At 46.1% G+C, this 21,375-nt stretch overlaps 1 protein-coding gene across 15 annotated transcripts in view; it reads right to left on the reverse strand.

Moving 5' to 3' along the window:
* birc6 (baculoviral IAP repeat containing 6) overlaps positions 1-21,375 on the reverse strand; it is a 154,405-nt gene that overhangs the window by 101,953 nt on the left and 31,077 nt on the right. For 2 of the 15 annotated variants that reach the window (XM_079512380.1, XM_079512389.1), the window contains exons 24-44: positions 21,142-21,332; positions 20,209-20,532; positions 19,623-19,722; positions 19,221-19,435; positions 18,174-18,382; positions 16,987-17,345; positions 14,171-14,390; positions 13,645-13,781; positions 11,021-11,161; positions 10,404-10,531; positions 9,710-9,841; positions 8,601-8,816; positions 7,833-8,016; positions 7,265-7,441; positions 6,345-6,478; positions 4,580-4,733; positions 4,021-4,137; positions 3,385-3,551; positions 2,533-2,659; positions 535-645; positions 94-352 (exon numbers count right to left, since the gene is read on the reverse strand). In XM_079512380.1, coding sequence (XP_079368506.1) covers positions 94-352; positions 535-645; positions 2,533-2,659; positions 3,385-3,551; positions 4,021-4,137; positions 4,580-4,733; positions 6,345-6,478; positions 7,265-7,441; positions 7,833-8,016; positions 8,601-8,816; positions 9,710-9,841; positions 10,404-10,531; positions 11,021-11,161; positions 13,645-13,781; positions 14,171-14,390; positions 16,987-17,345; positions 18,174-18,382; positions 19,221-19,435; positions 19,623-19,722; positions 20,209-20,532; positions 21,142-21,332 — 3,802 coding nt within the window. Of the gene's footprint in view, positions 1-93; positions 353-534; positions 646-2,532; positions 2,660-3,384; positions 3,552-4,020; positions 4,138-4,579; positions 4,734-6,344; positions 6,479-7,234; positions 7,442-7,832; positions 8,017-8,600; positions 8,817-9,709; positions 9,842-10,403; positions 10,532-11,020; positions 11,162-13,644; positions 13,782-14,170; positions 14,391-16,974; positions 17,346-18,173; positions 18,383-19,220; positions 19,436-19,622; positions 19,723-20,208; positions 20,536-21,141; positions 21,333-21,375 lie in introns of all 15 variants that reach the window. The other 13 variants (XM_079512386.1, XM_079512379.1, XM_079512382.1 and 10 more) reach the window with 9 other exon arrangements.

Genomic DNA, 21,375 nt, shown 5'->3' on the forward strand with positions numbered 1-21,375 from the left:
AAGACCTAGGATTAAAAACCCTTACTGCATAGACCAAATGTATGCATAAGCTGTCACTACACAGAACACCATGACAAGGCCCTCGTCTCATACCTCTCATTGGACAGGATGTGCATGAGCTTGAGCAGGAACTCGCTGAACATCTGCGGGCAGGTGGATGACAGGTGCACCTGTAGTCGGGTGAGGAACTCCTGCATGGCCTGGGTGGCAGTGGGCCCCACCTGGGAGCTGTGCTGGCTGGTTCCGTGCGGGTTGCTGCCGGAGAGGAAGCGAACGAGGACATGCACCAGCGTGGGGTCGGACACCATCTGTTGAGCCGAGCTTTCCGGACCACTCAGCCCATTGCTGGAGGCTGCAGAGGGGGCAAGACATGTTTTGAAACATGGTAGTCTTACGAAGGGAACCATGGGGATAAATTATCCATAGTCATACAAAATGGTGTTTAAAGTTGAAAACACCACCACTATCAGAATGATCCGACTTCATTTTGACCAAATATATAAACCTCTTTCTAAAAAAGTGTTGAGTACTGACCACAGGTCGGCATGTTCGTCATCAGGGTGAGCGAGTGAAGAACCAGACACCAGGTCCTCAGGGAAGTGTTGGGATACCAAGCCAGCACGGTAAGGAAACTGCTGATTGATGCTGAACACACACAAACACAGTAACATCCTGGGTGTTCATATAACTCTGATAGTGTAGAAATGTTTGTACACTCAATTACAAATGGATAAAGTCTGTACAAACATACAAATCTTAGATTTGTACATCAGGAAAATGAAGATAGCTTTTTTTAGTCTTTCAGTTGATCATTGTTGATTATGTCTGAATAATAATACAATATTCAAAGAATAGAATATGTGTGTGTGCGTGCGTGCCATAGAGTATATAAAAGGATAGAGACTGAACTGGCGCGAAGCTCCGCCCCCCCAGCTATTCATATCAGTGGAAGTTGCTCAGTGGCGTTTTGAAGCACCCGGAAGACTGCCGGAAGTACCGTCTCAGAACGTCTACTTCCGCATTTGACCACCAAATTTTGGTGGTCAAATGCGGAAGTGCAACCGAGCGCTCAATGTTAAAGCCCAGCTGCACGGGGTTTCCCGGTCATGAATCCACGGGTCCGCCTGTAGTCCCTCCTCCTACCACTAGGGCCCAGAGCTTCAACGTTGAATAGCCTCACTGGCCCCTTGGTGTGTGCGTGTACTGTGTACTAAAGGATGGTCATCTAGCCAAATCAAGGTTTCCTGCTGGGGGTCAAGTCATCTTGATGCAGATTACTTTCTATTTCTAACACCAACTTTCTAACACTGAAAGCCTTTTCTCATAACACAGTAGAAAAAAACATTGTTTTGGGCATTTACATTTTGGCCTTGTTTCAGGGAGAAGATAAGTGGCAAGACAAGACAGGGGATTCAGATTCAAACACTTATCCTCATGTTCCTAGGAGCATCATTCTCTATCCTCACGTTCCTAGGAGCATCATTCTCTTCTCCTCACGCTCCTAGGAGCATCATTCTCTATCCTCACGCTCCTAGGAGCATCATTCTCTTCTCCTCACGCTCCTAGGAGCATCATTCTCTATCCTCACGCTCCTAGGAGCATCATTCTCTTCTCCTCACGCTCCTAGGAGCATCATTCTCTATCCTCACGCTCCTAGGAGCATCATTCTCTTCTCCTCACGCTCCTAGGAGCATCATTCTCTTCTCCTCACGCTCCTAGGAGCATCATTCTCTTCCTCACGCTCCTAGGAGCATCATTCTCTATCCTCACGCTCCTAGGAGCATCATTCTCTTCTCCTCACGCTCCTAGGAGCATCATTCTCTTCTCCTCACGCTCCTAGGAGCATCATTCTCTTCTCCTCACGCTCCTAGGAGCATCATTCTCTTATCCTCACGCTCCTAGGAGCATCCTTCTCTTATCCTCACGCTCCTAGGAGCATCATTCTCTTATCCTCACGCTCCTAGGAGCATCATTCTCTTATCCTCACGCCCCTAGGAGCATCATTCTCTTCTGTGCATTCAGATTCAAACACTTATCCTCACGCTCCTAGGAGCATCATTCTCTTCTGTGCACGCTCCTAGGAGCATCATTCTCTTCTGTGCATGCTCCTAGGAGCATCATTCTCTTCTGTGCACGCTCCTAGGAGCATCATTCTCTTCTGTGCACGCTCCTAGGAGCATCATTCTCTTATCCTCACGCTCCTAGGAGCATCATTCTCTTATCTTCACGCTCCTAGGAGCATCATTCTCTTATCTTCACGCTCCTAGGAGCATCATTCTCTTCCTCACGCTCCTAGGAGCATCATTATCTTATCCTCCCGCTCCTAGGAGCATCATTCTCTTCCTCCCGCTCCTAGGAGCATCCTTCTCTTCCTCACGCTCCTAGGAGCATCATTCTCTTATCCTCACGCTCCTAGGAGCATCATTCTCCTCTGTGCACGCTCCTAGGAGCATCCTTCTCTTCTGTGCTCTAACTGGCTGAGCCACCAGGCTCCCTCAGAAGCGTACATAAAGCATTATGATGAACGCTGACCTTGGTTGAGTGGGATGGCGGGCACTCGGCTGGCATTGAACATGAAGATGTCAGAGCCGCTTTCTTCCACGCCATTGGAGCAGGAGTTGAGGCTGAGGGTCAGCCACAGCTGCAGAAGGGACTCCAACTGAAGCACAAAACACCTCATCAGTGGGATGGAAACACACCACATGTAAATGAGACTCATTGTTACACGTCTACCTTGTAAGACTTTAAAGTCAGTTTTAATCGAAGTGCTATTGACTAGTGGTATTGACTTCAGGGAGTTTATGTGTTTCATGAGCCCATGGAAAAACATCAGACAGCTAAGAGGCACAATACATTACAATACATGACCTCCACTGTTGACCAAATACCAAACTGTGGAAAGGGAATGGATGGACAAAAATAGTGACACATCAGTGACACTTGACTAGTATAGTGGTAAAATATCTTTGACCTTTAGCCTGTGTGTATTCGTACTTTGAAATGCCCTGAAAGCAGGTTCAACTATTATTTAAAATTTTTGTTTTTTGCCAGCTGCTTTAAAAGCAGCTGGACAATGTTCACCTACCTCTACTAGCGACCATAGTAGAAACTGTTTCCTCATTGGCTGCCTCTAAGCCAATGGGAGACTTACCCATAAAACCCATGTAAAGTGGCTTTGAGTACCATGAAAAGTGCTATACAAGTCTCAGATATTATTATTATTATCGTGAAGCCGTATTGGCCGCATACTCTGCAGTACGCTGCAACGTGAAGCTGTGAGCTGAGGCAGAGGCTGCGGCACACAAACCCATTATAGATGTTCAAAAACGAGAGCTTGCTGCAGCCGGCAATTATGACGGATTAATTCTGGCAGTGCATGCTTACCTGGACATGGTGGACCTGCAGCATGGAGAACAGCTTGTTGAAACAAGCACTCAGCAGGGGGATAGAAGAGGCCTGCACCATCAAGCTCATGGCTGGTGGAGAGGATCCTCCCCCTTGCAGCCCCCTCAGCAGCAGTGAGTCATCCGTCCCGTTGGAGGCCTGGGACACTGGGGACAAGGGGGTAAAGAGAAGAGAGACACAGGTTTGAGTACCAGGAAGAACCTACAATGACTTCCATTGGCCCCTTTTCCACCAGCGTTGAACCGGCCCGATGCTTAGTTCATGAGCCCCAAAACTGGAACGTTAATTAGGTATGACTAGGTATGGTTTTACCGACTCAATTCATAATTAACGTTCCACTTTTGGAGCACTAGCTCATGGACTAATAACCGGGCCGGTTCAACCCTGGTGGAAAAGGGGCCATTGATCGCTGATGTTGTACACCATTAGTACCGATTCTGAACCTAATCAAAAGGTGCATGTTATTTCATTGTTTAAAACACTGATAAGGGGGTCGTTAAAGTAGATTATTTTTAATGGCTATGAAGTATATTCAATCATGAGACAAAAAACAAATTACAAATCAATAAATTCATGTATGAATTATTTAATATTCGCTACTGCATATGTATGTACCTGTAGGTGAAGTTGAAGTGAGGGCTTGTAGGATGGAGTCAGCCTGCAGAGTGGCCATCATTTTGAGCATCAGCTCTGCTTGCTGTTCCAGACCCACTTCCAAGCGGGCATCCAATGCTGTCAAGAGCAAAGAGGGAAAAGACCAAAAGATTACTACAAGGATTATCATTGCTCAGACACATATGACGTAAATTCTCCATTCATTATCAATGGGAATTTAATGTTTGTGTAAGACAAAAGTCTACACTAATAGCTGAATATAGGAGGGGCTAAATCACACTTGTGTGAAGTGAGGGGAGCTCTTATCATCATACATCACATTCCATGCTCAGCCAATCAAATCATCACAAAAGTCATTCCGGCCAATCACTTTTATCTTCAATAATAAAAAAGCCTCCGTTGATAAACTCGACCCATATTTGCATACTGGGTCCTGATTGGTGCCCCACAACCCCGGGGGCAGCAGAATCCAATCACAATCAAGCGGGGCCAGACAAATCTGCAGAGGGCTTTTTTTTGTGTCTGGATTCCAGGCTAAAATTCATAGTCCCTTTCTCACCTTGTGACACAGAAACGGAGAGACTCTGCGAGCCGGTCTTTTCGACAGCAGCTGGAGGTTTGGACACGGGGATACCAACCCCTCCTATGTAGGGGTTGTATCCATATGTACCATAGTCAGCGCCCCAGTAGTCATACCAGGTGCTGCTTATAGGCTGAAGGACAGGAAGGAGGGAGCAATAGACAAAAAAATAGTTAAAATACAAAATGTAATCATTCAGTTCTCAATAGAGCATCGCAGTCCCGCCCTCTACCATGGACCAGGAAATTATTCTCCGTTCATTTTCCTCATAAGACATTTCAGAAAGTATGTATTTAAAGACGTTTACGCCGCAGACAAAGCCAACTCGAGTCGTGACAAATCATGACAACAAACACAATTTTTGGGGCCGAAAAAATAATTAGAAAGAAGAAGCAAACGGCAGGTTACAACATTTTTTGTTGTTGTTTTTCTTCTTTGTAATTATTTGTTTGGTCCAAAATATTGTTTGTGTTGTCATGAGTTGTCACGACTCGAGTTGGCTTTGTCCGTGGCGTAAACGTCTTTAAATAAATACTTTCTGAAATGTCTATGGGAAAAATGCATTGGGATTCATTTCCTGGTCCATGGTAGGGGGCGGGACTGCGACGCTCTATACACATACCTGTACATTTGTGCAATGCAAGCAAACTACCACAAGACAGCACTGACAAAAAACAAACAAATGAATAATAAAATGCTACAGTTGGTTGAATAGTTGCCTATGGCTACATTCTACATGCAAGAACATTTTAGATTATTAACTGAGAAAGGAAGAGTAGCATTTTACTGACGTTGCTTAGCTTGACCAATGGAATACATCTACACTATAGAGCGTCGCAGTCCCGCCTCCTACCATGGACCAGGAAATGAATCCCAATGCATTTTTCCCATAGACATTTCAACAAGTATTTATTTAAAGACGGTTACACCGCGGACAAAGCCAACTCGAGTCGTGATAACTCATGACAACACAAACAATATTTTGGACCAAACAAATAATTACAAAGAAGAAAAACAACAAAAAAGTGTTGTAACCTGCCGTTCTTTTCTTCTTTCTAATTCATTTTTCGGCCCCAAAAATTGTGTTTGTTGTCATGATTTGTCACGACTCGAGTTGGCTTTGTCCGCGGCGTAAACGTCTTTAAATAAATACTTTCTGAAATGTCTATGAGGAAAATGAACAGAGAATCATTTCCTGGTCCCTGGTAGGAGGCGGGACTGCGACGCTCTATATAATAGGTATTCAGTGTTGTGGAGCTGTGTACCGTGCAGTGTCAATTCAAACATCTTTTGGATTGAAGACACACTAGTAGTGACTAGTGTGTGGGTTGAGGACGGTCGGTGTAGCTACATTATTGACGCACTGGTGTTCATTTGAGCGTGTGCTGTACCGATTTATTTTTCACTAAATCAATTGTTAACCCATTTTGGGCGGGAACCCCTTTTGGTGTTAGCATTACGTTATGCTTTAGCTATTGAAAAATAGCAGATCTACAAGCTCGTAGCGCGCCACCGAGTGGCGCGCTACGAGCTTGTAGATCTGCTATTTTTGAAAGATCGAAGAACCACTGACATAGAAACATAGCTTTTTCAGAAAACTGTCAGGATGTAGAAGACATTTTTAGAATCTGATCTCAGGTCAAAATGGGTTAACTGGACACTAGCCAAATACCATTACAGTATAGGAGAAAACACAGAATAAATGTCGAGTTAACAGAGACAACTGAAGTCATGCTTAACATACCTTAAATACTTTGGCGGCGAGTGGATCCTTTTCCAAATCAATATCTAAAGGATCAATATCAACATCCATCAGGTCTTGTAGCAAGTCAAAGTCTATGTCTTTATCTTTTTCCAAAGATGATAGAGGTGGAGCACCTTTTGGATAACGAAAAAAGCTTTAATATTGCCAAGCAAGCACACTAAAAGAAAACCAGCAAGTAAAGTCACCGTGGCGTTTCTTTAGAAAGTTACTAGGCAATGTTAAGGCTGATAACAATCACTGGCTTCTCTGTAACTACAGGGAGAGTCCAGACAAAGGATCTGTTGGCCAACACTAGTATAAACCATCTGACAACTTGGGTTGATTGTGCATCAAATCCAACCAAACCTACCAAATCTGCACATATTTATAGGATTGTCAAAATCCTAGAGATGAGCCAAATTGAGTTGAAGGTGGTTTCTACTATTACATTTATGTCAGTAATTACAGCCTAAAACGGACATCTTTTTTTAAACAATGTAATACAAATCTAATCATGATCATGCGAATATGACTGCAGTTGACATAATAAAATGCATGTAATCAAATGGACATGCCATGAATCTGCAATGTTTGAACTCTCACTTTAAAATGACAAAAAAAAACTGTACATTAACAATGAACGCTGTTACTGCAAAATAACACTGTGGAAGAAAACAAAACACAACATGCAGCTTTGAACAGAAGAGGGAAGGAAGGAAGAAAACACTTTTAACACAAAATGCATCACCGGTCATCATGATCATAGAAATGTGAGGGTAGAAAAAAATCCATGTGATGCTTTTGGGAGAGTGTGTGTGTGTGTGTGTGTGTGTGTGTGTGTGTGTGTGTGTGTGTGTGTGTGTTATGGGGTGGCCGGCCTACCAACGCACTTTGGAAAACAATGGAGGTACCAGGTGTACCTGCGATGAGATCGGGCGCCAGGATCTCTTCGATGCTCTCTACCAGGGGGATGGGCGTGGGCTGGGTCAGGGAGTCGTCAGAGTCGACCCCCGCCCCCGAAGAGGAAGATGCCCCGGCCTCCTCCCCCACGGCCCCTTCGTCCATCACGTCCAGAGAGCCTGGTGACAGCAGTTCACCTGGAACACATTTTGATTCCATTAATTACTTTGTGGACTTGTGGGTTCTAAATTCATCCAATTCAGAATACATACATATAAAGTGCAAACGATACAATGTGTCACGTAAAAAAGAAAGGCGTTGTGTACTGTAGAGCAGCTATTTTTGAAAATCCATTATTTTATTGATCAACTATATCAACTGTTGCAACCCCCTTGAACAATATAATACACCACTTCCATCCATTTTCAACCGCTTAACCAGAATCGGGTTGCATGCGTAACAGATTATCCTGTCTGCTAAACCCAGTGAGACTTGCATAGAGGACCTCCCTTAAAACACCACTTGCCAATATCAACACATGTCCTACCACTATATTTATAATTTGCCCCAAGCTGAAACGACGCCTACCTGCCAAGATGTCTTGTAGCATGCAGGTGAGTGAGTATTGGGCCCAGGCTCCCCCCCAGGAGATGTCCCCCCGGTTGAAGTCTGTCCCTACCAGGAGGAGCAAAAGGCGCTCCAGCTGTTGTTCCGACACTACCTCACACAGGTGGATGGTGGGTCGAGTGGAGTTAGCTATCCTAGCTAAGACCTATGATGGAGAGAGAGACACACACACACACACACACACATCTGGGTTAGCTTTTGACCACTTCAACCATTATTTTAAACTTTAGCTTTTGAAAAATAGCAGATCTACAAACTCTGCTATTTTTCTAAATTAGTGTGCAAATCTTTGAATAATATTCTTTCAACAGAAAATGTTTTTAACTCAAATCTTTACTTCTGGGGGGTCTCTGGAACACCATATTTTCAGATGGGGGTCGGCAGTCAATTACACATAATTTTTGGGGTCCACCGATATAGAAATATAGAAGGTATAAAAGGTTTTAGAAGACATTAGTTTGTAGAATCTGGTCTCGGGTACCCATTTTGGACGGGAACCCCTTTTGGTGTTTTAAACATTATGTTATAATTTAGCTATTGAAAAATAGCAGATCTACAAGCTCATAGCGTGCCACTTGGTGGCGCGCTATGAGCTTGAAGGTCTGCTATTTTTGAAAAATCGTGAAAATGTGGCACAAATGTTTGAATATATATTCTTTCAGAGCGAATGTTTTTAACTCAAACTTTTGCTCAGGCCTAAATGGGTTATAAAAGGGATAGATTTGGGACCTTGCAGACGAAAAGCAGCAGGTCGGCGTGGCACGTGAAGTCCATGGAGAGCAGGAAGAGGGCCAGCTTCTGCACCACGGAGATGCAGCGCTCGTGGGCCAGAGTGAAGGGCAGGGGCTCCACGTCGGGGGCCTCCTTGGCCGCTGTGGCCTCCGTGTCCAGCGGGAAGCGGGGACACTCGGCGGTACGCCGCAGACGAATCAAGTCCTTAAAGTGCTAAGATAACAGGAACAGCGGGAGAGCAGTGTTGATTTTGACAAAGATTTTGATTTAGTTTTGAATACAATAATTTAGTTTTAGTCATATTTTAGTTATCTGAAATACTCTGAATATCATAGGATTTTAGTCGACAACGATGTATTTTGGTGGGCCTTGATGGCATCTTAATGCCCGATTTGACACTGCATGCAGAAAATAGCCGATCTACAAGCTCACAATGCGTCGCAGCGCGGCACGTTGTGAGCTTGTATCTTGATCTGCGATTTTCAAAGTGCAACACCCGAGCACAACCAACCATAAAATGACTTGGTTCTACTGGATCTCTTCTCCACTAGTCCCTCCCCATTCTGAAAGAGCCCTATGCTTTTCTGGGCATAGAGGGACGGAACAAACTAGCACTGGAAACAGACGCCAACATCCAATTGGTTCATCAACCTCTGAGCCCGCCTCCCCTTCCCCCTGCTCTCCTCCCCTTCCCAATAGAACGCAGCAGAGCGACACCCGTCACCTGCAGTTTCTGAGGCTAGTCCCTCCCTAACATTTTAGTCTAGTTTTCCTCTGTTGACGAAATTGTCAATATATTTAGTCTTAGTTTGAGTCTAAGTCATCATAGCTTCTTTTCCATTTAGTTTTTATTTAGTTTGTCAATGAAAAAAGGTAGTCGACAAACATTTTTCGTCATTGTTTTAGTCGACGAAATAAACACTGTGCGAGAGGGAGGCACGAGGACACGAAGACAGCGCATTACAAAGTTGAACAAACATTTAACCCATGTTCAGAAAGCTCCAGCATCACACGTTCAGCTGTTTTAAGGAAGGCGAACTTATGAAAGCTAAATAAAGTCTTTCATTAAATGAGGGTAGTGTTGAGGGGCTTGTGTGGCTGCTCACCTTCGATGTGGCCTGTTTGAGCTTGGCCTGCTCCACCAGGAGTTTATAGGAGGAACCTTTGTTGCTCTGGATCTTTTCCTTCTCTATCTGCTCCACCAAAGCTTTCTGTTTTGCTTTCAATAGATTTAACTGCTACAATGAAAAGGGCATGATAAATACACAATCCAACACAACACAACCCAATTTCACCACCATTTGAACTCAAATATATGAGAACTACAAATATTAGATTACATTTTCGATTTTTCAATTTAACCCATTTTGGGCGGGAACCCCTTTTGGTGTTTTAAACATTATGTTATAATTTAGCTATTGAGCTTAGCTTAATTTAGCTATCTACAAGCTCATAGCGCGCCACCGAGTGGCACGCTACGAGCTTGTAGGTCTGCAATTTTTGGAAAATCGTGAAAATATTTATTTCAGAAAACTGGATTTTAGAAGATTTAGAAGAATTTGTTTTAATTTTGAGGTCAGGCCTAAATGGGTTAAAGATTGTGCCAGAAATGATTCCCATTTGACACGGGGTCTGAGACTGGAGATTCCAGTACATGTGAAAAACATTTCTCTCTCCCTCTCTTTAAAAAAGAAAAAATGCTTTAATCACGCTTATTAGTATTTTGTTTTACGTACTCAACAACAAAGTCGTTGATCAGTACAAAGCTTTTCTAATAGTGTTGGGATGAGACACATTTACCTGCTTGTGGTGGACTAGCTTGTTGCGGATCTTGCGAGAATAGAGTCTGTCCAAGCTACTGTTGCCTTTGGTTGATCTGCTGGAGTTCTGAGACTGCAGACTGTTGTTAATAAAACTCCACTGGTTCCCTGCATTTAATCATGGTGAGACAGATGAAGAGGGCAGAGGAGTTAGCTCAATAGTTTTCACTTTTGAGGTGCACTTGCACACAACTGACAGTAAGGCAGTAATTCCCAGGTTACATAGATCGAGAAAATGCACATATTCAATAGTCATATGGACATATTTGTGCCCAACCCCTTCTTGCATACAAAATATTTGTTCCACCAATAAGATTATCAGAAAAAAAGCAATCTTTGAGTTCAACTAATTGACTTTATATCCCTGACTTCATGTTGGTAATAATGTTGTCTAGACACCAGACAAGATGTTACAGTGGTGAATTATCTAGGGATACAAATAAAGAATCAGACTGGCATATGGGTTACGAGTCTGGGGAAGGATGACAGACACGCACAATTAATTTCCTTGAAAGCCAATAAAGAAATGACAACAAGGAAAGTATTCATTAATATGCACATTGTGACTATGTGGTGGATTGCAGACAGTTCAAGTACCTGTGAAGGTCCTGCAGTCCCTGTCCTTCCCTCCAAGGTGCTTTTTAGCGCCCGCAGCCTCGTCCTCTACACTGGCCACATAGTCCAGCAGTCTAGACACCAGCATCACCACCCAGCTGATCATGGGAATGTCCAGCACACCTGGAAAACATCAAGGTAATTTTAACAGCATTTCAGATATCATGGTTCAGCACACGGGTTACAATTACAGTACGTCAGCATATGTGGGGAAACTGCTTTCACCAACGACTGTTAAAAGCTCTTTCTATTTTGTTAAGTATTTCATCTCTATCATTTAACTTGCAGTGCCTGAATGAAAACATGCATCCACATTGCACAATTCAATGATTTTCATCTACTCTAGTGTTATATTTTGCATTCTAACAGCATGTATTTTCTAGCCGTTGAGCCACTACATCTTTTTTTTTTCTTTTTTTTCTGAGAAAAACAAAGGATTTATGTTTACAACTGCAAAACCAATCACTGCCAACAATGCATTACTTTCCCTATACCTAATAATTCTAGTCTATCAGTAATGTGGGTGTGAATGATATCAAGTAGTCCAGTAAAATAATGTTGATCCCAGACAGCATCGTCAATACCAATCATGACTTCCACCATAATCAGAGTGGGCCTCTTCTTGCCAAACACATTGCACAAGATCATCACACCCGTATGCGTTCGGACAGAACATGTGCCAGCGATTGAGGATAGAACCGGCAGACCGGAACACACCGGTACCGGACAGAACATGTGCCAGCGATTGAGGATAGAACCGGCAGACCGGAACACACCGGTACCGGACAGAACATGTGCCAGCGATTGAGGATAGAACCGGCAGACCGGAACACACCGGTACCGGACAGAACATGTGCCAGCGATTGAGGATAGAACCGGCAGACAGGAACACACCGGTACCGAAGACATAGCATTGGCTTTGATCTACCTCCGTACATTACACACATGAGTACTGAGTGACCACATGCATGTTCAAGAAATGGAGGGGGAGCCACTACATCTTAGTAAAGGGCCTAACAAACAGAAATGGAGGGGGAGCCACTACATCTTAGTAAAGGGCCTTTCAAACAGGGAGCCATAAAATGCGCCTATAGTTCCTTTTCGCTCTGAGAAGTCGCGGTGCGACAATGCAAGCGTATTTACGCGAGCGCGGTCCCGTGAATTTGTTGTGGCGCGTGCTCGTTTCTTGCACACGCCCGCGAACTTACCAGACCTGGATTCGGTTTAGCTTTTTGTTTACGCTTGTGTTGTCGTGCCCCTCTTGAGCAGACCTGTCGTTGATCCAGGCAACAACGTGTGCGTTCCTCGCTCCCCGTCTTAAAGGCCCTTAATACTTGTCAGCTTGGCATTTCCACCGTTCTGAGATCTACCTCCTCAAAGCAGTGCCTTGGGTTATACTCATAACAAATCTAAGTAGACAGCTCTAAGTAAAGGCAACAGCTCAGTACCTCACCTCTTGGTGAAATCATGGACAGCATGGGGAAGAAGTGACCCGTTTTACGCACCACATATATATCTGGAACAAACTCTGGAACAAACTCTGAGAAAACTGCAAGTCTGCCACAGCTGGTTCTTTTAAATCAAAGCTGAATACCGTTCCGTAATCGAAGAACGACTGACATAGAAACGTAGCTTTTTCAGAAAACTGTCAGGATGTAGAAGAAATTTTTAGAATCTGATCTCAGGTCAAAATGGGTTAATTGTCATGTACTTGTACATAAACTCGTCTTTGTCTCACCTCAGAGGCCTTTGAGAGCATGTACTGTATGTGTTCAAGGTGTGGCAGCAGAAGTTGAACTTGGCTCAACTTCAGTACAGTGATGTTTGACCGGGCGTGCTTGTATAGCAGTGCTTCCTCAGGTCTCCCCAGGACCCAAACCTTAGAGTATATATGAATAGAGACGGCACCCGGAGGAAACCCTGAGGCGAAATGGACATAGTGGCCGGATTTGTCATTGCAGCGCTGGTCCGTTGACTATCATTGCGCACGTTCATGTTATTGGGCCCATGACACGTGAACGCTGTTTCATACGTGAACGCGCGCAATGATAGTCAACGGCAGCACGTTCATGTTATTGGGCCCATGACACGTGAACGCTGTTTCATACGTGAACGCGCGCAATGATAGTCAACGGCAGCACGTTCATGTTATTGGGCCCATGACACGTGAACGCTGTTTCATACGTGAACGCGCGCAATGATAGTCAACGGCAGCACGTTCATGTTATTGGGGCAAATCCATCCCAGAATGCACTCTGTTCCTACCCGGATGGAGGAGTGAAATCGCCTCATGCGCTTTTGAGCAACTTAATGCTAGTGGATGGGAGGAGAACTCTGGTGCCGTCTCTATTCATATATACTCTAAGACCCAAACTAGTGAAAATAGCACACCTACAAGCTGACAACGCGACGCTTCGTGCCGTATTGTGAGCTTTTTGGGAATGTTTTTTGAAAATGTTTTGAAATAATTAAAAACTAAATCTAGCAAACAAAAAAAGAAAGGGACCCATAGAAATGTGTCCGTGACCCCGACTGTCGGGATCCATACTGCATACTGAGTTGCTGCCAGCTAGTTGTGTGGAATGGTGCGTCAGGTGTTTCATTACCTTCACTCCTCCGCTGGGAGGCAGCCTGTGGCTGCTGTAAGGGACACAGCAGGTTGTCCAGGAGGTTGAGCAGGCCCTCTAACACACCACTGTTGCTGAGGGATCTTTGGCCGATGCAGGACAGGAGCATGAACACCCTGGTGGAGCCATAGCCATAATGGGATTACAAATACGCAAGTAACTGACCATTAGCCATGAAAGCTATTTGTCAGGCACAGGACATACACAGAACTGAATTGCACCATGTTCAATTTCATTACATATTTCAAAAGATATGGAATGCATGAATGATGTGGTAAATCGACACGTTTGGCATCACAACATGGGTCTTCTGTGTATTTTTTGCAGAAAAAAAGGTTACAACAACAACAACGTTTCCGTTTAACGTGTTATGTGATCTACATGGCACCAACAAGGACAGTGATCACTCTCTTAACACTTTCTACTGTCAAGTCACAACAACTCATTTTAATTAACAGATTTGAATACGACGTTATGAAATGGAATAGTGAAGCCTCTCTCTTGCCTGTCCTGGGGAAAGATGAGCAGCTGCTCAGAGTTGTACAGCTCCTGCAGGACATTGGAGAGGAACTGGCCCCACCAGCGCTCGCCGCCACACAGCTGCACCAGCAGCAGGCCCGCATGGAGACGGATTTTGGGCGTGCCGCTGATGCACAGGTGCTTGAAGAGCTCCTCACAGGCCTGAGCGTGGAAGGTGCTCTGGAGTACCGAGGGTACCGCGTGGCCTAGAAGAAGAACGGAGAGAAAGACAGAGAGGGAGGGAAAGGGAGAGAGTAGAGAGAGACCGAGGGAGGACAGACAGAGAGAGAGAAACGAGAGATACAGGGGGAAACAGAGGAAGGAGTAGAGAGAGACCGAGGGAGGACAGACAGAGAGAGAGAAACGAGAGATACAGGGGGAAACAGAGGAAGGGAGAAAGGCAGAGAGTAGAGAGAGACCGAGGGAGGACAGACAGAGAGAGAAACGAGAGATACAGGGGGAAACAGAGGAAGGGAGAAAGACAGAGACAGAATAGGTGTTAAGTGACTGAATGAGTATTTGGCAAGAGCAAAATGCTCGAAGAAGTCGTGAGCAAAAGGATTTGGTTTTATCATTCTAATGATTAGAAAGGCACTCAAAGAGATACTATGGCCATAGCTGAATAGTTTGTGAGCCCACACCTGGGAAACCGAAGGTCCCAGATTCGACTCCATTCGACTGAGAAAGACACTTCACTGCTCCCTGAGGCTTTTTTTGCATCATGCAAGCATAATGGGGTCTCCTCGAACCCCTAAATAGGAAATAATGACCCAACAAGGTTTTACACATTCATGAGTCTTTTCTTTTATTGTTGCTTATCTTTCTCCACTTGCTGCCTCTTCAGGGAGAGCCTAGCACAAGCTTAGAGAAATAATGAGGCTACTATAGACATTTTGCTTTTTAAAACTTTTTTTTCTTTGGATAGAGGCACACAGGACTATGAAAGAAATGGCGAGAGCTTGCCACTAGAGAGATGATGCATTATTCCCTTTTATGAAAGCAGACTAATGAATCTGCACAACAGTGCACTGTTAGATCAGACGACTGTTAAGGAGAACATTGTTTAGTATTTCTACAGCTCCCAAGAGTTCCCCAGCTAACCTTGGACAACTTTGAGAAAGGTACTTTTATTCAACTGCATGGTTAAGTGTGGCTGCAAAATATACTTCCATATCTGTGTGTGTGTGTGTGTGTGTGTGTGTGTGTGTCCGTGTCATAATTTGGGCGCCGTCCGACCAATTGACCTTAAACTTGGCATGCGCAAGACACCGTGTCCACCAGATGACGGCTTGTACAGTGCCTTGGACTAACGGTTTACGTTAACCGAAGAAACCCCCCCCCCCCACAAATATCTGTCTGCGGAGGATGTACTGAATCTCTGTGCCTCTTTGCCCATGTGCACATGACCATGTGCATATGACCATGTACGTCATCAACATAACATCAGCGGCTTCTGATGACAACATGGATCCCTGTTATACCTCAAAATTGTACTCAAGACAACCAACAACAGTCATTGGTGACCATCAGTTATGCGATGTGAAGCTTCATATTCCCAATGCTTTACACAAAGGGTTGGTATTTTTACAGTAAGTAAATGTACTTAGTTACTTTCCACCACTCAAATGACATCACAGCCCCACCACCCCCACCCACCTGAACCACCCACCATTACCCACACAGCACCCCCCCTCCCCCCCCCCCCACCTGAACCACCCACCACTCTCCACACAGCGACCCCCCCCCCCGCACCTGAACCACCCACCATTCTCCACCCAGCCCCATCACCCTGCCTGAACCACCCACCCTTCTCCACCCAGCCCCATCACCCTGCCTGAACCACCCACCATTCCCCACCCAGCCCCATCACCCTGCCTGAACCACCCACCATTCTCCACCCAGCCCCATCACCCTGCCTGAACCACCCACCATTCTCCACCCAGCCCCATCACCCTGCCTGAACCACCCACCCTTCTCCACCCAGCCCCATCACCCTGCCTGAACCACCCACCCTTCTCCACCCAGCCCCATCACCCTGCCTGAACCACCCACCCTTCTCCACCCAGCCCCATCACCCTGCCTGAACCACCCACCATTCTCCACCCAGCCCCATCACCCTGCCTGAACCACCCACCATTCTCCACCCAGCCCCATCACCCTGCCTGAACCACCCACCCTTCTCCACCCAGCCCCATCACCCTGCCTGAACCACCCACCCTTCTCCACCCAGCCCCATCACCCTGCCTGAACCACCCACCCTTCTCCACCCAGCCCCATCACCCTGCCTGAACCACCCACCATTCTCCACCCAGCCCCATCACCCTGCCTGAACCACCCACCCTTCTCCACCCAGCCCCATCACCCTGCCTGAACCACCCACCCTTCTCCACCCAGCCCCATCACCCTGCCTGAACCACCCACCAGTCTCCACCCAGCCCCATCACCCTGCCTGAACCACCCACCATTCTCCACCCAGCCCCATCACCCTGCCTGAACCACCCACCATTCTCCACCCAGCCCCATCACCCTGCCTGAACCACCCACCATTCTCCACCCAGCCCCATCACCTTGCCTGAACCACACACCATTCCCCACCCAGCCCCATCACCCTGCCTGAACCACCCACCATTCTCCACCCAGCCCCATCACCCTGCCTGAACCACCCACCATTCTCCACCCAGCCCCATCACCCTGCCTGAACCACCCACCATTCTCCACCCAGCCCCATCACCCTGCCTGAACCACCCACCATTCTCCACCCAGCCCCATCACCCTGCCTGAACCACCCACCATTCTCCTCACCGTTGTTGGAGTGCAGCAGGCTGAGCAGCGTGTCCAGCAGGTAGCGGACGATGGTCCTCAGCTGCTCGGTGGAAGAGTTCAGAATCAGCTCCTGTGCGTCCGCGGCCGAGGCCCCGGCCTCTGGGAGCGTTTTGCGCCCGGCGCCCAGGGACACGCGTAGCCTCTGGACCGCGTGGTGGGCCAGGTTGAGCTGGAGCTGCAGCTGGATGCAGTCCTGGTAGGCGGAGAAGACGCGCTGGTCCTCCTCCACGGCCTTGTCGGGCTTGCGCAGGAAGTACTGGGCGTTGTTGGCGCTGTTAAGTGGCGGCAGGTCGATGTTCTGCAGCAGCGTCTCCAGCCGGTGGCACGCCAAGTTATACCTGGATGGGAAGCGGAGAAGAAGAAGAGACGCATGATGCTCTTGAATCCATTTTATTCTCTCCTTGCCCTCTTTTTGCACTCGGCCTTTCTTTAAATGTTTTTTTATTTATCATTACTCTGTTATGATGTATGCTGCTGCATTGTCTGAAGGAAGCCAAAATAAGTTTTACTCTTATGTACCTGTACACAACATGTAAGAAAGTACAACGTGAGCCTTGAACATCACTGCACTTTCTATGGATTCTAAAGGGCTTGAAATTGCGACAGTTTTGGTCACATAAGTGCCTGAAATATCATCTACGTGATCTCAAAATGGAATTGTGCTTGTGCAAATAACTTGTGGTACGACCGAATTAACCAAAATCAGCACTCCTCTTCCCTCTACCATGACTTGCCTTGTGAGCAGACGGCTCCGATAGTTTACTTATTGACGCAATGGAGTGCTGCTGCGCAGACATTCCAGTACTTTATGTGCAATCACATGGTGTGCCAGAAAGTACATTTTAAAATGATAGTTTATAAACGAGAAGTCGATTTTGACAATAAACTGTCTCTCACTGTGAATACAGTACAAGTTGGGGCAACTCCATGTGAGCATGTGTGTGTGTCGGAGCTGTTCCTATAGTCTAGGCAGAGACAAGAGTCTCTTGCAATTATAATTATTATTATTTATAACTTCGAAATTCCAATTATATTAACCAAATGGGTTATGAAAGTGATTGGACGATGTGGACGGCACTGGTTTGTGTGGTCGGCTACTTGCACCATTTCATCCAACTTGTAAAGCAAGGTAGTAAGATTTAACTGTGGGAGTGGTCCTGGCTCACCTGCACTGGATGTCCTCCTGCAGTGCCACCATCATGGCCAGGTGCTGGTCCACGTCCGGCTGGCTGGCTGCGTCGCTCTCTCCCCGCAGCGGGTCGTGCATTAACTTCAGCTCGCTCTCCCATGGCAAGATGTAGGTGTGGCCATAGTAGAAGCCCAATGGGATCTTGGCCCGGGCATTTGTGCTACCGTAGCGTCCAATGACGGTGATCTATTTAGTTGTTGAAATCAAACAAGAGCTTGGGTTAGGACAGAGGTTCTCAACCCGTGGGTCGCGACCCCTCGGGGGGTCGCCAAATTATTAAAAATAAATAAATAATAATAATAATATTTTCACGATTTTTCAAAAATAGCAGACCTACAAGCTCGTAGCGCGCCACTCGGTGGCGCGCTATGAGCTTGTAGATCTGCTATTTTTAAATAGCTAAATTATAACAATGCTTAAAACACCAAAAGGGGTTCCTGCCCAAAATGGTTTAAGGTTATTGTAGCAGGCAATTTATATTGGGGGTCGGGAGGGGGCGGGGCGGGGGTCCCGAGACGTTGCCAAAGCATTTTCGGGGGTCCCCGGCCAAAAACGTTGAGAACCCCTGGGTTAGGAGCCACTATGATGAAGACCCCAAAATAAAATAAAATGTATAAAATAAAATGCACACGTCACATACTGTAACAGTCATGTAGCACACAACACAACAAACTAGCTGCATTACTTTGGAGATCACCGGATTGGTTAATATTTTCAGGATGAAGCAGCTGCTAACATTTTACAGTAGCTATAATATTCATCAAAGATTAGAAAAACTCCATAGACACATACAAAACAGATTTAAATCTCCAACTGGGGGATAAATCACCCTGTCTTTCTCACTCTCAAGTCGGATGTATTAAAAAAATAAAAAAGCAGATTTGCAAGCTTCCGTAAACCACGTTTAAATAAGGCATCAGCCTTGCCTATATTCATTTCCAGCCAATCACCTAGAGAGCATTCAACTAGGGAACACAAAATGTCACTAATGACAAGCAACCCAACAGAAAAGAGCCAAACGGACCTTCATGAATCTGCAGACGGGCGGTGGTAGGAGGTCGTGCAGTATGAGGGAGTGGGTGCTGATGTCAGTGGCCACCACCAGCCTGCGACCATCTACCTCCTCTCCCAGTGTCCAGATGTCTATAGAGAGGGACGCTAGGTCCCCGCAGGTGGGGATCAAAGCATCCGTCAACAGCACGGGACGGCCAAAGTCCAGCGTCACAAAGCGACGCGCTCCTGGGATGTACAGTGGAGGAGATGGAGAAACCGAAGGGAGATGTGTGTCAACCACATGACCAACAACAGTCATTAGTGACCATCAGTTATGCGATGTGCAGCTTCATATTCCCAACACTTTGTACACATTTGCAGGGTTGGTATTGTTTCGACCAAATTTCACAGTGAAAAGGTTGTATAAACTTACCAGAGTGCATGCGTTCAATGATGATGGACTGATGTGGAGGAGGCTGGAGGAAGTGAGACGCCTGGGATATGGCCAACGCCAGACCACTCCCCATGTGGTTCTGAAAGCAACACAACAGCAGCAGTCAACTTACAAATACAACAGTCAGCATGTCACAGCAAGACGCCACCATCATTTCCATCCACCACTTCATTTGCAATTGCTGTACACTGCTCTCTCATAGTTATTGGTACTTGCTGCTGTGCAATGCAATACCTTCGACCTAATGTAGAATGGTTTTATAGGTGATCAGACAGAGGTGGGGGGTTGGGTTGGCCTTGGTGTTGAAAGTTGTTGACGAGGGTAATGGGGTGTGCCGCCGCCCAATGTAGTGGGTAACCAATACATTGGGTAACCAATACACCACTGAATGGTTCGGTACAAGCACAAACATCCCACGCCGCTTCATACTTAAGAGATTGTATACTTATAAGATTGTAGCTATCACTAACCAAGCTTCGATCTTATGCTAGTAGCTATCACTAACCAAGCTTCGATCTTATGCTAGTAGCCATCACTAACCAAGCTTCGATCTTATGCTACTAACCGGTTTGGTTTTCTGGCTGTTCTTGTTATGAGAGACCATATTGACAGGACCGACTGGGAAGTAGTTGGCCAAAATGTTGTCACACGCTTGGCCAATACCACCACTGAAGGCTGCCGACACAGCCTCATTGGGTGGTGTGAGTGGAGGGGTCATGAAGAGAGGCGTAGTCTTGGGCGTAGGGGGGATAACGTCAGAGGGGTGAATGAAGAAGCCCGGTGCAGAGGCAGGGTTGGAAGGCACAGAGTTGAGCATGGGCCCCACGCCGGAGGCGGCGGCAGCTGCCGCTGAGGTGGTCTGGTGCAGCTTTGCCTCCAACTTAGCCTTCTGCTTACAAGACAGAGATAGATAACACATTTATTCATTGCTTGATTCTATACACCAAGCAGTTTGATCTACAGCATCCTACCGTCAGATGGTCCTTGTGACGAGAGTTTACATTTTGGCCACTAAAAACTACTAGTCTGTGTAAAGTTCTTAGTTTTAGTCATATTTTAGTCATCTGAAATGTTTTACCTTTAGTCTAGTTTAGTCGACTAAATATAAGATTTTAGTCGACTAAAAGTCAACTACAGTTGAGTTTGTCGACTAAAATGTATTTTGGTGGGCCTTGATGGCGTCTTAATGCCTGATTTTACACTTGGTTGCATGCTGAAAATAGCCGATCTACTGCGTTGTGAGTGAGCTTGTAGATCGGCTATTTTCAGAGCACAACACCCGAGCGCAACCAAATATAAAATGTCTTGTCGGAGTCGTCTTTTAGTACAACTGGATTTCTTCTCCACCAGTCGCTACTCCCTAACATTTTAGTCTTCTAGTTTCTGACGAATTTGTCAATACGTTTAGTTTTCGTCAGTGAAAAAAAAAAGGTAGTCGACGATTTTTCGTCATAGTTTAGTCGACAAAACCAACAGTGGTCCTTGGTGGCTCCCTAACCTGCTGCTGCAGTTTGAGCAGCTGCTGTTGTTTCTCCTGCAGCACCTGGAGTTGCTGCTCGGCCGACACCATGGCGTGGGACAGCGACTGGAGGGCCACCTGCGCCGCCGAGCTCAGCGCCGTCGATGCCTCGCCCACTGTGCCCGTCGACAGACCCACGCCCACCGTCGGCGTTACGCCAAACGTGCTCACTGCAGGAACAAATGACAGAGGGGTCGATGATAATTAGCGAAC

This window comes from Electrona antarctica, assembly GCF_951216825.1.
Source record: "Electrona antarctica genome assembly, chromosome: 10".
NCBI lineage: Eukaryota > Metazoa > Chordata > Actinopteri > Myctophiformes > Myctophidae > Electrona > Electrona antarctica.